General features: G+C 45.3%; 1 protein-coding gene across 12 annotated transcripts in view; it reads left to right on the top strand.

Annotated features, from left to right (window-relative positions):
- HMBOX1 (homeobox containing 1) overlaps nucleotides 1-14623 on the top strand; it is a 123401-nt gene that overhangs the window by 56689 nt on the left and 52089 nt on the right. For all 12 annotated transcript variants that reach the window (XM_064709967.1, XM_064709963.1, XM_064709966.1 and 9 more), the window contains 2 exons: nucleotides 4753-5232; nucleotides 7579-7664. In XM_064709967.1, the coding sequence (XP_064566037.1) occupies nucleotides 4753-5232; nucleotides 7579-7664 (566 nt within the window). The remainder of the gene's footprint in view (nucleotides 1-4752; nucleotides 5233-7578; nucleotides 7665-14623) is intronic.

Raw genomic sequence — 14623 nt, 5'->3', positions numbered from 1 at the left:
ATTGATCTTTAAACAGGATAAGTTTATTAAAATATTTTAAAAAGGGAAAATTACCAAAGCGCTGCTCGAGTAACAGTTTGAAATAATGCTTGCTGTAGTTATTCATTAAAAAGTTGTGGATAGTTGGCAATGTTGGAACATGTTCAATAATACCACATTTTGCAATATTTGTTTTGGGGTTTTAATGGAAAATTCCAAGTTCCTGCAGCTGTTTTCAATCATGAAAGTCCCTCAGGAGCATTATTTCTAGATCTCGTGGCTGTGTAGAAAAGCACAAGAAGATGGGAACAGGAGTTCCAGATCAAGAAGACCAATGAGATGTGTCAGTGCAATATTTGCTGAGTGTGCAAATATAAACAAGGCACTTGGGCATCTCTGTATGACATTAGTGAGACCAGCAAGGAGATACTCGAATTTTGGTGTTCTTACCTCTTAAAAATTACCCAGAAGTTGCCTGAAAAGTTTTGGAGGGCTGGACTAATTCTTTGCATGGACAGACAAGCAGATAATTGATTTTAGCTTGGGTTATTTTTCAAGTTGTCCACATTTTTCCAGTGCTTGTGTTAAACACAGTATCATGGAGTTAATTAGGTTTGCTACTCTTACATTCATTTCTGCAAGGCTTTAAAGTCCATTGATGAACAGGACTCCAGAACACAAGTTGGAAATCATTGAATATCTTTATTCCTGGGGCAGAGGGTGGCCTTGCCCAGCAGCCTTTGCATCCCTGTGAACTGAAATTCCTGCCCAAGCTCAGCTGTGTCAAAGAGGGACAAATTGAGGAATTGAGGCTGGAGCTCTTCCCTCACATGGCCACGAGCAACAAGAGGTCAACCCCTGCCCCTGCATCTGAGAACTCTGCACTTCATTAGCTGGAATCCACTAAAGGACACTTAGGATTCACCAAATCATTGTGTGTAATTCACTAAAGGAGATTAATTTGGCCTGGGCACCCAGATCCAGGAGCTGAGCCCTGGCGCTTTAGACAAATTAGGAATGACACCCAAATTTTAGAGAGAATCGCTGGCCATGGCCACCAACTGGTGCAGGACATGCTGAGGCCCTGGCACAAGTTTCTCAGAGAATTTGTGGCTGCTCCATCCTTGGAAATGTCCAAGGCCAGGCTGGATGGGGCTTGGAGCAACCTGGGACAGTGGAAGGTGGAACTAAATGATTTTACAGCCCCTTTCAATTACCATTCTGTAATTCCATGATTCTGTGTTGCTTGACATTCTTGAAGCCATCTGGAAAGTCTTGTTTTTGTCAGATGGGAGTTTTTTAGTTCACGGGGCTCCAAGGACAAAAGTTCTGGGTTTCTGTGTCTGAGATAAATGGATGATTAAATAATTTAAAGTATGTTTTAGTATTAAATGTTGGAGAGTCTGTAAAGTAGGAATTTTGAGTGGAGGTAATTCAGGTTGGAGGCTCTGGCTCATTAAATTCTCCAGTTCAAACACAGAAACTGAGCACATGAAACTTGGTATTGACAGATAAATGATCTGGGAAATGGTGACATTAGAAACACTGGTAAGAATTCCCAAACCAGGTGTTGCCCTGAGGAAGGGTGAGCTGGCATAGCCAGTGAAAACCACCTCAATGCCAGATGTTTAAAGAGATTTTTCTGCTTGAAAATGGTGCTGCTCAGAGCTGGCTGTGATGAGTCAGTAAATCCTTGTGATACTTCTCCCAAAGCTGGGAGAGGAAGCTGGAGCAGCCCTGCCTCCCCCAGAGGCCGAACCTGGAACACAGCGTCTGGTTCCAAACGCTCCCCGCCCAGCTCCGAAGGTCTCAGCCTGGGATGCCACTTCCAAACTGCGGTTGTTACAATTCCAGTCAGTTGCAGGTCGACTGCTGCATTGCCTGCCGTGCCCTCCTGTGGTTCAACAGTCTGGGTGCTTGTCTTGGAAAATTTTAAATGGCCTGGACGTTTCCAGTAATCAGTTTTCTGGAGGACAGCACATTCCCGTTGGGCTGAAGCGCTGATGTGGATGTGGAACGTCTGTCTTCTCACACAGGCATTTTCTTGGATGGGAGTCATCCCCTTGCATTGTCCTCCTGCTGCCTTCTCCCACAGAACAATGTAAGGAGCTCAGAGGGCAAAGATGAGATTTTCTTCTCATTTCTGTATTTCCCAGGCTGCAAGTACCATTTTTGTGGGTTTGTGCATCCTGGCTTTGTCTTTTCAGCTCTACGTCAGCTCTGCTCCAACAAGCAAGTTTTCAGTGTTGTTCTTCAGCCCCAGCTATGGATATCGAGTCATTCCATGACTCCTGCTAGGAACTTCTCTGTGCCAGGGCAGAAATCACAGAATCACAGAATAATGAGGTTGGAAGAGACCTCTAAGATCATCGAGTCCAGCCTATGCCCTAACACCTCAACTAGAGCATAGCACCAAGTGCCATGTCCAGACTTTTTTTAAACACATCCAGAGATGGGGATTTAAAACCTCCCTGGGAAGAGCATTCCAGTACTTCATTATTCTTTCTGTGAAAAATTTCTTCCTAATATCCAACCTATACCTTCCCTGATGCAGCTTGGGACTGTGTCCTCTAAATGGACCTAAGGAGTCATCCTCAGAATTTGTGGGGAGGAATAGGCAGCCCTGGAAGGTCTCTCAGCCTGACAGCCATCATCCCTCTCCTGGCTTTCACAGGGTCCTTGGAATCCTTCCTTGACTTTCCCTCAGCTGTGCTTTGCTCTGGCTCTCAGGGATTGTACATCAGCTCTGTCACGTCTCCTGGAGTTTGAGCGATCTCTTCACCCTGCTCTCCTGCAGGAATGGCAATAAACCCTTGACTCACGAGAAGATTCCTGAGAAGGATGGAAAATGCCATATTCTGCTTGCCAAGTTCTGCCTGGCCTCCATCTGCCATCCCTTCTTCTCAAGATCTAGAGTTCTGAAGGAGGAGATCTTGTTGTTTGTGTGACATTTGGATCTGTAGCCAGGAGACTTAGGAATGAAGCACGATTAAAGGAGCATACTGGGATTTTTTTCATTTCCATTTCTGGGCTTTGCAGCAAATAATGTTCATTGTTGTTACACCTTGGGAGGTTTAGGAGTTAAAAATTATTTTGTTGAGCCACCAGGATGGTCAAGTTGCCTAAGAAGCCAATCTTTAGAGGAGAAAAAGCTGAAGACTTATTTCTTTAAATGAAAGCTCAGGAGTAATTGGATGTGCTGCACTTTCCTTGTCAGGGCAGGCAATCTGTGACAACATTCCAGGTTCAAAAGTTCCTAACTTCAGAAATCCAACTTCAGTCAAATCAGCTTGGGTCCTACAGGCCACTAGAATTTCCGCTGGGTGTGTTTTTATCTTCTTTTTTTTCAAGGTAGCAACAAAAGTTAGGGCAACTCGAACTCTTTGTAGTTAAGATTTGAAAGAGTAGAGATTCGTAAATCTCATGTCATAACTGGTGAAAACTTGTCCAGAAAAACTCAGATCTGTGGCCACCACAGAAATCTGAGATTCCTGTCTGGTGGGTACTTAACACTGGGCAATATTTTGTCTGGGATCAAGTTGCAGCCATAATTACTGAGCAACCACAGTCTCTGTAGCAGTGGTTTATCAAAAACAAAAAAAAGGCACAAACTGCAGGGTTGGTGCAGGTGTGGGGAATGTCAGGAGGGGTCTGAAATGCTGTGGGAGCTCTCCAAGGAAAATGAACCCTTCTGCTGTGTAGTGAGATTGGCATTCATGGCAGGTGTCCGGCTGAGGTTGGTTGGAGGTGGATTTTGCTCTGTGTATGTCTTAAAGTTTTGCACCAGAATTTGTGAAGTACCTTCCATGTAGAACTATTGAACTGAAGTATTTTGTATTTTCCCTCATTTCCAGCCTGCTAGAAACCATGTCTCACTACACAGATGAGCCAAGATTCACCACCATAGAGTACAAAAGGGCACAAACTGCAGGGTTGGTGCAGGTGTGGGGAATGTGAGGAGAGGTTTGAAATGGTGTTGGAGCACTCCTGCTGTGTAGTGAGATTGGCATTCATGGCAGGTGTCCGGCTGAGGTTGGTTGGAGGTGGATTTTGGAGGTGGATTTTGCTGTGTGTGTATCTTAAAGTTGCCATAATTTATAAAGTACCTTCCACGTGCCACGTAGAACTATTGAACCAAACTATTTTGTATTTTCCCTCATTCCCAGCCTGCTGGAAACCATGTCTCACTACACAGATGAGCCAGGATTCACCCTAGAGCACAAAAGGGCACGAACTGCAGGGTTGGTGCAGGTGTGGGGAATGTGAGGAGAGGTTTGAAATGGTGTTGGAGCACTCCTGCTGTGTAGTGAGATTGGCATTCATGGCAGGTGTCCAGCTGAGGTTGGTTGGAGGTGGATTTTGAAGTTGCTGTGTGGAGGTGGATGTTGGAGCTGCCAGAATTTATAAAGCACCTTCCACGTGCCACACAGAACTATTGAACTGAAGTATTTTGTGTTTTCCCTCATTTCCAGCCTGCTGGAAACCATGTCTCACTACACAGATGAGCCAAGATTCACCACCATAGAGCACAAAAGGGCACAAACTGCAGGGTTGGTGCAGGTGTGGGGAATGTCAGGAGAGGTCTGCAATGCTGTTGGAGCACTCCAAGGAAAATGAACCCTTCTGCTGTGTAGTGAGATTGGCATTTATGGCAGGTGTCCGGCTGAGGTTGGTTGGAGGTGGATTTTGGAGCTGCCAGAATTTATAAAGCACCTTCCATGTGCCACGTAGAACTATTGAACTGAAGTATTTTATGTTTTCCCTCTTTTCCAGCCTGCTGGAAACCATGTCTCACTACACAGACGAGCCAAGATTCACCATAGAGCAGATCGACCTCCTGCAGCGCCTGAGACGCACGGGAATGACCAGGCATGAGATCCTGCACGCCCTGGAAACCTTGGACCGTCTGGACCAAGAGCACAGCGACAAATTCGGGAGAAGATCCGGCTACGGGGGCGGCTCCTACGGCAACAGCACCAACAACGTGCCGGCGTCGTCCTCGACGGCCACGGCTTCCACGCAGACGCAGCACTCGGGGATGTCGCCGTCCCCGAGCAACAGTTACGACACCTCCCCACAGCCTTGCACTACGAATCAGAACGGGAGGGAGAGTAACGAGAGGTTGTCTGCCTTCAACGGGAAGATGTCGCCCACCCGCTACCCGCTGGCCAACAGCCTGGCCCAGAGGTCCTACAGCTTCGAGGCTTCCGAGGAGGACTTGGACATCGACGACAAAGTGGAGGAGCTGATGAGGTGAGTGATGGTCTCTGTAAAAGGTGGGGAGGTGGGAAGTGCCTCAGCAGGAGTGGTAAAATGCTGGCACGGGTTGTCCAAGGAGGTGGTGGATGTCTCATCCCAGGAAATATTCAAGGTCAGGTGGGACAGGGCTTGATAGTTGAAGATCAAGTCTAAGTGACTTGATCTAGTTGAAGATACCCCTGCTTGTCACAGTAGATTTGGACTAAATGACCTGGAATGTCTCTTCCAACCCACACCATTCCATGAGGATTTGATGATGATTTGATGATGATGATCAGGAGAGCATCAGACAGTTGCTTCAGGCAATTGTTCCTGCCAGTGCTCCAAGGGTCACCGTCCCAGAGCCTCTCACTCAGCAGGAGTGGCTGTGTTGGAAGATTGCTCAAATAGGGTGGTAAAATGCTGGCGTGGGTTGTCCAAGGAGGTGGTGGATGTCTCATCCCAGGAAATATTCAAGGTCAGGTGGGACAGGGCTCTAAGTGACTTGATCTAGTTGAAGATACCACTGCTTATCACAGTAGGTTTGGACTAAATGGCCTGGAATGTCTCTTCCAGCTCACATCGTTCCATGGGGTTTGGTGATGATCAGGAGAGCAGGAGCTGCTCCAGGCAGTTCCTGCCAGTGCTCCAAGGGTCACCGTCCCAGAACCTCTCACCTGCCTTGTGGAGGCAGCCCCAATCCCACAGTCTGACTGTTGAAATCATTTTTCCAGTGTTGTACCAAAAATTGGGATTGATGTTAGAGCACTCTTTTATTCAGAATTCTGATCAAATATCAATTCACATGATTCCTTCTCCACTATTTCACACCCATTGTAATTCCTTCCATATAGAGGGAGAGTAGGGAATCCAACTTAGATATCCAGTGGGATCTGGAGAGGATGCATGCTGTTTGTTTATAGTTTGTGGCAGGGATTTGCAGAAGGATGCAGGAAAATACAAATAATAAAGAAGAAGCAGAAGTTTTCTCTGAGAGCCATTGGGGTGGGTTTTTTTTTTCAGGGCTGACCTTCCTTTACTTTTAGCAGCTTTCTTTTCAGCATTATGGCAAAGATGAAAGGAGAGGATTATATTCCTGAGGATGAAAGTCAGTCAGTGGGCTTTGAGAGCACAAAGAAATAAGAGGAAAGGCCAAATGTCTCCAAACAATTTTGGTCATAATGCTGGAATTTATTCTTTTTTCCTCCCAAAAACTGCACCATTCCTGAAGTACCTGTGGGAGGACTGGAGTCCATAAGCTCCAGAATGGAAATGTGTTGGAAGTAGTTTGGAAATTTCAGGGAAAGATGTGGCTTTTGGGGGAGAGGGTTAGAGATGAGCAGTAAGAAAAGCCGATCAACCTCATTTGCTGTCGGCTGCAGGATGATGGAACTGTGCAGGAAGGGGGTGAGTACAGCAGAGTGCCAAGTTCCCATGGCTGAGGTTTGGGTTCCTGTGCACTGAGTCTCAGGTAATGCTTTTAGTGCTTATTTAAACTGAAATTGCTTGTGTTTGCAGGCATATGGATGATGAGTGTTGGGTACAGAAATAAAAATGAACCCACAGCACAGCGTTGATTTTGGATTTACGTTTGCAAGCTTGAGTCTGCCTTCAATGCAGCTGGGGCAGGAGGGGAGAAGGGGAAGGGAGATGTCTCATAAGGCCTAATAAAGGTTGGTTTTAATTGCCTGCCCTTCTCAGGAAGGGAGAAAGGAAGAGGAGGGGCAAAGTATGAGTTTATTGCAAATGAAATTTGCTGTGTATCACAGTACTTGTGCAGCCTCAATTTATTTGCTTTTAGCACAGTTTTAGCCCCTTCTGAACTACCTGTGCAGACCTTGTAAAAATGGTACAAAGACCTCAGTTCATTCAGTGCGAGCTCTGGACGAAGTAGGGGACTAAAGCAGGGGTGTGAGGACAGAGGCTGCAAAATTTTGGATCTTTTCTTGGGATGCTGGAGGAGGTTGGTCTATGCATATTCATTTGGGCAACTAACCATGCAGCCCCTGCTATCCTTTATTTTTTATTTTTCTGCCTCATTTTTACGAGTGAGGTTTTTATGCTGGTATGAGAGATTTATTCATCCCTGTGTAATGAAACTTTGTACATTCCATATGGCAGTGCTGCACCTAATATGAATTATATGGGACATGAGTCATCCATTCTCCTGCTATGGTACTTTGATCAAACGTGACACTTGTTAAAAGAAGTGTCCAGCACTGAGGCACTTGGGCTGTTTTAATGCCAGCCTTCCCCACTCCTTGTCCCCTAAATAAAGGAAATAAAGACATTTTGCGTCTTGCAGGTGCACTTTGGTCTGTCCCTCTTTTTGTGTGTCCTGTTGTTGTTTTGTTTTGGTAGGAGGGACAGCAGTGTGATAAAGGAGGAAATCAAAGCCTTCCTCGCCAACCGGAGAATTTCCCAAGCAGTTGTTGCACAGGTAACAGGTAAGAGCTCGGGGAGGGGAGTCCTTTCCTCATTTTGGGAATCTCTGTGTCTGAGCTGCCTGTCTGAGCACGGTGCAGATGTTGGAATATCACTTGGCTTTCTGCATTGCAGTGCAGATCTGTCAGCTTAGTCATGATAATGTATGCCTTTGATTTAAGACCCATTGTCCTGCACATCATGGAACTTCCCCAGTGAATCACTTTTTTTCCTTTTTTTTTTTTTCCTGTGGCTTGTGCTGGCAGATTTTATTTTACAGCATTATAATAAAGCCTGAAGTTCTTATCTTAAAATGAAAACGGTTTTCCTTAATTCTTAAATTGTTGTTGAGTGCGGCAAATAGATGCATATCTGCATCTCTGGGTATGGAAAGAGAGAGATAAATGTGTATTTATATATTAAAAAGTATATGAATAGTCAGGAGACACAGCTATAGCTGCTACCACCGCAGCCAGGAGTTGGAGGATGAGAGTTGGAAGTTTTATCCATCATTTGAGTCACCATCAATGAAAATCCAAAGGGAGGTTTTGAGGGATGACCAGACCAGCTCAGGTTTTACGTGGAGGAGGAGCAGTTCTGGCTGCCCTGAGCCTTCTCTCTCACATCCAGGTCAGCTCACTGCAGTGGTGCCACTTCTTTCCAGAGAGGGTAGCAAAGTCCTGTTGCTCCTCCCTGGGGTGAGGTGTTGTTATTTCCCCCTTCCAGGCTCACAGGCCTTGCCTGGAGCAGCCTCAGAATCGTTTTGGTTGGAAAAGCCCTCTAAGACCATTGAGTCTGATCACTCCCCCAGCACTGCCAAGGCCAGCACTGATCCGTGTCCCCAAGTGCCACATCCACAGGGATTTAAATCCCTCCAGGGATGGGGACTCCAGCACTGCTCTGGGCAGCTGTGCCAGGGCTGGACAGCCCTTTCCAGGCAGGAATTGTTCCCAATATCCAACCTGAACCTGCCCTGGCACAGCTTGAGGCTGTTCCCTCTCATCCTGTCCCTTGTTCCCTGTCAGGAGTTGTGCAGAGCCACAAAGTCCCCCCTGAGCCTCCTTTTCTCCAGGCTGAGCCGCTTTCCAGCTCCCTCAGCCCCTCCTGGTGCTCCAGCCCCTTCCCCAGCTCCATTCCCTGCTCTGGATTCACTCCACCTCTTCCTTTGGGATGAAGACTTGATGATAAAATTCAGAAAGCTCAATCCCATGTTACACCTCTTAAGATTTGTTAACTTTTTAACCCAAGCTTGGATAAAAATCTTGAAATAGATAATTTTTAAGGTTCCTAGATGTCTGGGAATGCCAAAGCAGTAGGAGGAAAGTTGTTATTTTATGATATTTCCAGGATTTGAAATGTCATAGGAATCCACCTGTCTGGGAGCTGTGGGTTTGCAGACATGGCAGCAGTTGAGGTGGGCAAGCACAAACTGGTGCTTGAGACACAGAGCCAGGAATTCTTTCCATGTCTCCAACTCCTCTGTGATCCTGGATAAAATCATTTGTCTTTCCCTGGTCTGTTTCATCCTGAAGATCCTGAGATTAACAATTTGTGTAAATGTAAGGGATGTTTTTTGCCTTACCAGATGTTAGCACAAATACTTCAAAAATTAATGTATAAGTTGAGTTGCTTAAATTGTACCTGAACTCTAAAATTTTGGTACGTAGTGGGTCACTCTCCTGCTTTTGTTCATTCCTTGCCTGAATATAGTCCTGGAAGAACCCATCTCTGAATTAACCTCTGTGTAGCACCCAGCAAGTCAGGCTGGCTTCCCCTGCAAAGAATTTGTGCAAAGAGGGGAAAACTGCACAAAAGGAGTATTTCCAAAAGGACCCAATCTTTGGGGTTTTTTTGGCCAGTTGTGGGTCATTGAATCAGAATCACCACACCAGATCCAAGTCTGTGTCAATGAAAGGAATGAATCTAAATATAATTAACTGATTCATTGGTGCATGTGTTTGATGCCCTGCAAGAAGCTGGAGGAAAGGCAAGACCAGTCTCTTCACACCTGATCCCTCCTTCCACCCTGAGCCTGTTCTGTTGGATTTCAGTGGGCATTCAGTTGGCATTTAGCTTTTGGGAGCTCTCATTGTTTCCTCCTGTGAGTGAATGACACCAAACCATCCCCTTGAGACGTGGCTGCCTGAATTTCACACCCTTCCCACCCAACCCACAGTGTGCTCACAGAGGGACCAGAGAAATACTGCAGGGTGTCAGTGGGACAGAATGAGGCCTGAGCTGAAGGCACTGTGTTATCATCTTGTTTTTGAGCCAAACCCATGGGAAACCAGTACATCTTTGCATCCCAGTCATCCTCCCTGGGCTGGGTGGGAGCTGATTCATTTTAAATCAACCCCCAGCCTTGTGTGAGCAGATGTGTAGCACTTACGTGCCACCCCTAAGTACATAGTAATGGCTTATCTGAGGGAAATGGTAAATCTCAAAGAGATGTTTGGAAAAAGCAGATTAAAGAGTGCTCAGCTCTAGCAGGGAGGAGCATCAGCTTCCTCCCCAAAGCAGGGAGTGGTGAGGAGTGACTGAAATAGCTTGGGACAGAGATCCGGGGCCGAGCATCCCAGGGCTCTCCCTCCAGAGCTGTCTCAGCCTGATGAGTGCTGGATGACTTGGAATATTCTTCAGGTGCCTCCAACGTCCCTTTCAGCTGGGGAAGAGACTCCCAAGGAATGTCTGGAAACCAGTTCTGGTTCAGTAAAAAACCAGTTTGTATAGGCAGAGGCTTTGCAGAGTGTGTGATCCCAAATGGCATCAGCTCAGGATTTACAGTCTTACTGATAAAGATTTTCTGTAAAAAGTTAGTTGTACAAGAGGAAAATAGAAAAATTGGCTTTTAGTCTTCCTCCCTTCTGCTCTGGGAAGAGGCAAAAAAGAAATGAAAAATTTATGGCTGGTTCTGTCCAGGAGAGTGGCTTGGCTCTGCTACCTCTGCTGGCAACTTTTCCTTACAACCTCCACCAATTCTCTGTTTCCTCTGTCCTTATGACCTTATTTATCCCATTCTGTAATTTGCCATGTTCTGTCCTTGGTGCAGAAACCTCTGCTGCAGCTGTGACCCCTCAAAACCTCCTTTTTTGCCCAATTTTGCTAATTCTTCAAACTACACTTGAATTCAGGAACACATTTCTCCTTTTTCCCATCTTAATTCTAACCTTGCATAGCACTTACAGAATCCATAGTCCTACAGAGCAGTTCTGCATCAGTAAACATCTTTTCTTCTTGTTTTTCCTGTTGTAAGCAAGTGATGGAGAGGGAGGATGCAGGAGAGAGGAACACAGAGCTGAGGGTTAAAGTCAGCTGTTGCAATAGAAAAATGTTGAGGCTCTCCTAATCCTTATAAAATTACCAGAAACTCTAAAAGTCATTTAGATAATGAATCTGACAGGAAAAATTAAACCTGTAAGACATTTTACAGGGCTGCCTGGTGTATGGAGAGGACAGGGCAGGTTGGAAAATAGTAACAGGGTATTAAAAAGTGACTTGAAAATAAAGAATGATTGATAAGCAGCAGAAACTTAGCATAACACTTACTAGTGCTGGTCCTAAAAACAGGAGCTGCTTTTTATAGAAACTTTTTTAATGGTGTCTGTAATAAGATAAACAAGAAGCACTTGGGTTGGGCTCTGTATAAATAATCTCCTACTGATAAGAAAAATGACAGTATAAACAGGAGCTAATAATAGTTCCTGCGGAATTTCCTCTCCTGGTGTTTGGAGCTCCTTTAACATCACTGCAGCCTGCTCAGGGCTGGGGGTTCAGCCCCACGTGGGGCAGGTGAGCTGCCAAAATTTATCCAATTTAATTTGAAGTCATGTGGAATTTGTTTAAATTGCCACAAGAATTGTGCTTGGGCACCAGGTTATGGTGAGGAGGCAGAGGATGGAGAGAGAAATGTAAACTTCTCTCAGAGATGCTCTCTGAGCTTCCAAAGTTAGGTGGAGGGTGGGGAAATACTTTCAGGAGCTGATGTCTTTCTGTTCTACAGTAAAGGAGAGAGGGAGGAGAGCACAGGGATGAGCCCTCTGCAGATGGGCTGAGGTGGTTTGATGGATGATGCCTCTGCAAGGTTTGGAAATATTACCTTTCCTGTTTTTTACACATAGGGAGGGAAGGAATAAAAAAACCACCCGTATTTCCCTGAAGTTACAAAGCAGAAATTTCAATTCAGTTTTTTCAGTTCTTAAAAACATTAAAACCAAGCTACAATTAAAAAAAAACCCAAACCCATCGACAGTAAAATGCAGAAGTCATTTTTTGGGTTGTTTTTAAATAACAGAGAGCTTTCCAGGGTGCAGTTCTGGTACCCTTCCCAATTCTTCTGCTTGTACAACCCAGCCCTGTCCTCCTGTCTCTGCCTTAATTGATAGGAGATCTCCAAGACTTGGCTTTAGATTATGCTAAACACACGTGCAGTGGAGGGCAGCCTTGGAGCACTGCTGGAACAAATAAAATCCCCACAGGTTTGGAACCCACACACAGGGAGATGCTGAGCAAATGCCAATACACAGGGAAACTTAACTAGTTCCCCTCTGAAGAGAATTCAGAAAATTCCTGAATTATTGATCATCTCAAATGGCATGAAGCTGCATTTTGAGAAACATTTTCCTTCCTGTTTGTTTTTTTTTTTCATACTCCTGACAACACAGAGATTTGTTTTTTATGATTTTGATCTTTGCAGGTTTTCTGTAAACAAGCTGTGCTAATCTCCTAAATTGATAGATGTCCTTTGCAAGCACTTGTTCTCTGAATCTGGGACTTGCTTACAAAGTGAAGAATTAAAACACAGTCAGTTAACTTTCTTCTCCAGTTCTGACGTATTCCAGGTGCTTCTGAAAACCTCTCCTGAAAGAAACATTAAAGAAATGCAAAGCAGAGCTGCTGAACAGATCTATCAGTGAAGGTGAAAACCAGTTCCCAAAGACTTGATGAATAGCAGAGTTGAGGGTTGTGAGCAGATTTGAGCTGCACATAGCAGTGGCCTTCTCTTGATGATGTATTTTGCCATTTATTTTATGTTTTTGGAGGGGAAACTCTCCCCTAATCAGTTGTGTAGGAGACAGCAGGGCTGGCCAGGAGAGTGAGCACATTTTGTTTATCACTGGGAAGTGTGAGCTGCTGTGGGAAGGAGTGAGTGTGAGTGTGAGCAGTCAGCATCTGAGCTGCAATAATCCTTTGTGGATACCACATTCCTGCAGTGTTTTCTGTGAGAAAATTGCTGGTGTCCATAACCAGGTGTGTTCCTGGCCCTGCTGAGCCCAGAGCACCACAACCCTCCTTGAGGTCCCTGCTTCACTTGGAGAGTGAATTTCCTCAGCACAACTGGGTTTTCAGTACTCCAGAGAAGTTATTTCATCAATATAAATACTCTAGAGAAAGTTTTTTCATCAATATAAGTACTCCAGAAAAGTTATTTCATCAATTGTTTCTGGCAGCAGGACGATTTCTTTTTTCCTGCCAGTGCAATTCCCTAAAGCAGAGTGTGATTGGAGACAGTGTGACAGGAGGGTCCTGATGGTCACTGTCCTGTGAGTCAGCTGTGTGAAACCCACTTGAGATGCAAGAAACTCTGACCTGACAACTTGGGGGGTTGGTTTTTTACAATGAAAGGAGTTAAGGATGGGTTTGGATCCCACAGCCCTGGGATCTGGCAGATCCTGGATGAATTCTTCTGAAAGACTTTGCATGTGACCTTGGGTTGGTCAAGCTGTTGGGATAGTTTTGGGGCCTCAACCTTGCTGAGGTACAGATAAATTTTATGCCTTAAAAACATTTTACAGAAGCAGCTTTATGAGCTGTGAGGAGTTGCAGTAGGTCACAGGCTCAGCCAAAAAAGGATCCCAGCCCAGATCCAGCTCTGTTTGGGGGAACTTTGATGCAGCTCAGGACATTGGGACAGTGCATAATTTGTGGAAAGAAACTTTTTACAATGAAGGTGGCACATGTTGGTCAGGAAAGTGGTGTCTGCCTCATCCCTAAAAACATTCAAGATCAGGTTGGACAGGGCTCTGAACAACGTGATCCAGTTGGTGTCTCAGCTCATTGCAGGGGGTGTTGGACCAGATGACCTTTAAAGGTCTTTCCAACTCAGATTTTTTTTGTGATTCCATGAAAGTGGACATGGCAAGACCCAGCTTGAGTTTTTTGGCTCCTGCTGCTGCTGTGCCTTGCCCTTGAGCACATTGTCTGGAGTGGTGACATCTGTGCCACGTGTGACAGTGTCAGGCAGCCTCTTGAGCACGATTCAGATTTTCCACTCATGGCAGACATTTAATCTCTATTTATAATTTTTATCTACCAGTGCTTTGTGTTTGTATCTTAGGTTGTTATCCAGACACTCAACACACACTAATTCACTGCAGTGAGTGTAAGTGGACTGTAGTAAACAACAAGTAAATGACTGGAGCTGTTACCCAGTGATTAATTAATGGGAGCAGGGCAGCCAAAAGCAGTGAGACACAAACCTTTATGTCCCACAGCCCAGGACAAGAAATGGCTTTTATAAATCATAATAGGCCAAGAGCTGCACATTTTCAAACCTTGGACTTTGCACTGCATGCAGATGGCAGGATTTCAGCTAGGCTGGAGCCTTGTTTTGGGCCAGGGAGTGTTATCAACTTACACTGCCTTCTTCTGCTATTAACTTGTGTGCTTCCACAGTTACTTGATGTAAACTTGGCAGGGTCTGAGGGCTGTGTTTGGTTGAATAATTCCACTTCCCCAGTAGTATAAACTCAGTTTTGGATCCCACTGTGGGCCCTGGGGGTAGGCAGCTCTTCTTGGCTGCCCCAGCTGTTTCTGAACTCTGTCGGTTGAAGTCAAGGCAGTCTCTGGGAGTGGGGTCTGGGAAAATCAGGGTCTGTTTTGTGGGCACAGCTCTGCTGTATCTGAAACCAAACACACCCATCCCTTCCCCCAGGACAATTAAAACTTCATAGCCTCCAGAATTCTGTTTGAGGACGAGCAATTA

Source organism: Zonotrichia leucophrys, chromosome 3, assembly GCF_028769735.1.
Source record: "Zonotrichia leucophrys gambelii isolate GWCS_2022_RI chromosome 3, RI_Zleu_2.0, whole genome shotgun sequence".
Taxonomy (NCBI): Eukaryota; Metazoa; Chordata; class Aves; order Passeriformes; family Passerellidae; genus Zonotrichia; species Zonotrichia leucophrys.
This window is presented reverse-complemented; position numbering and strand designations above follow the sequence as displayed.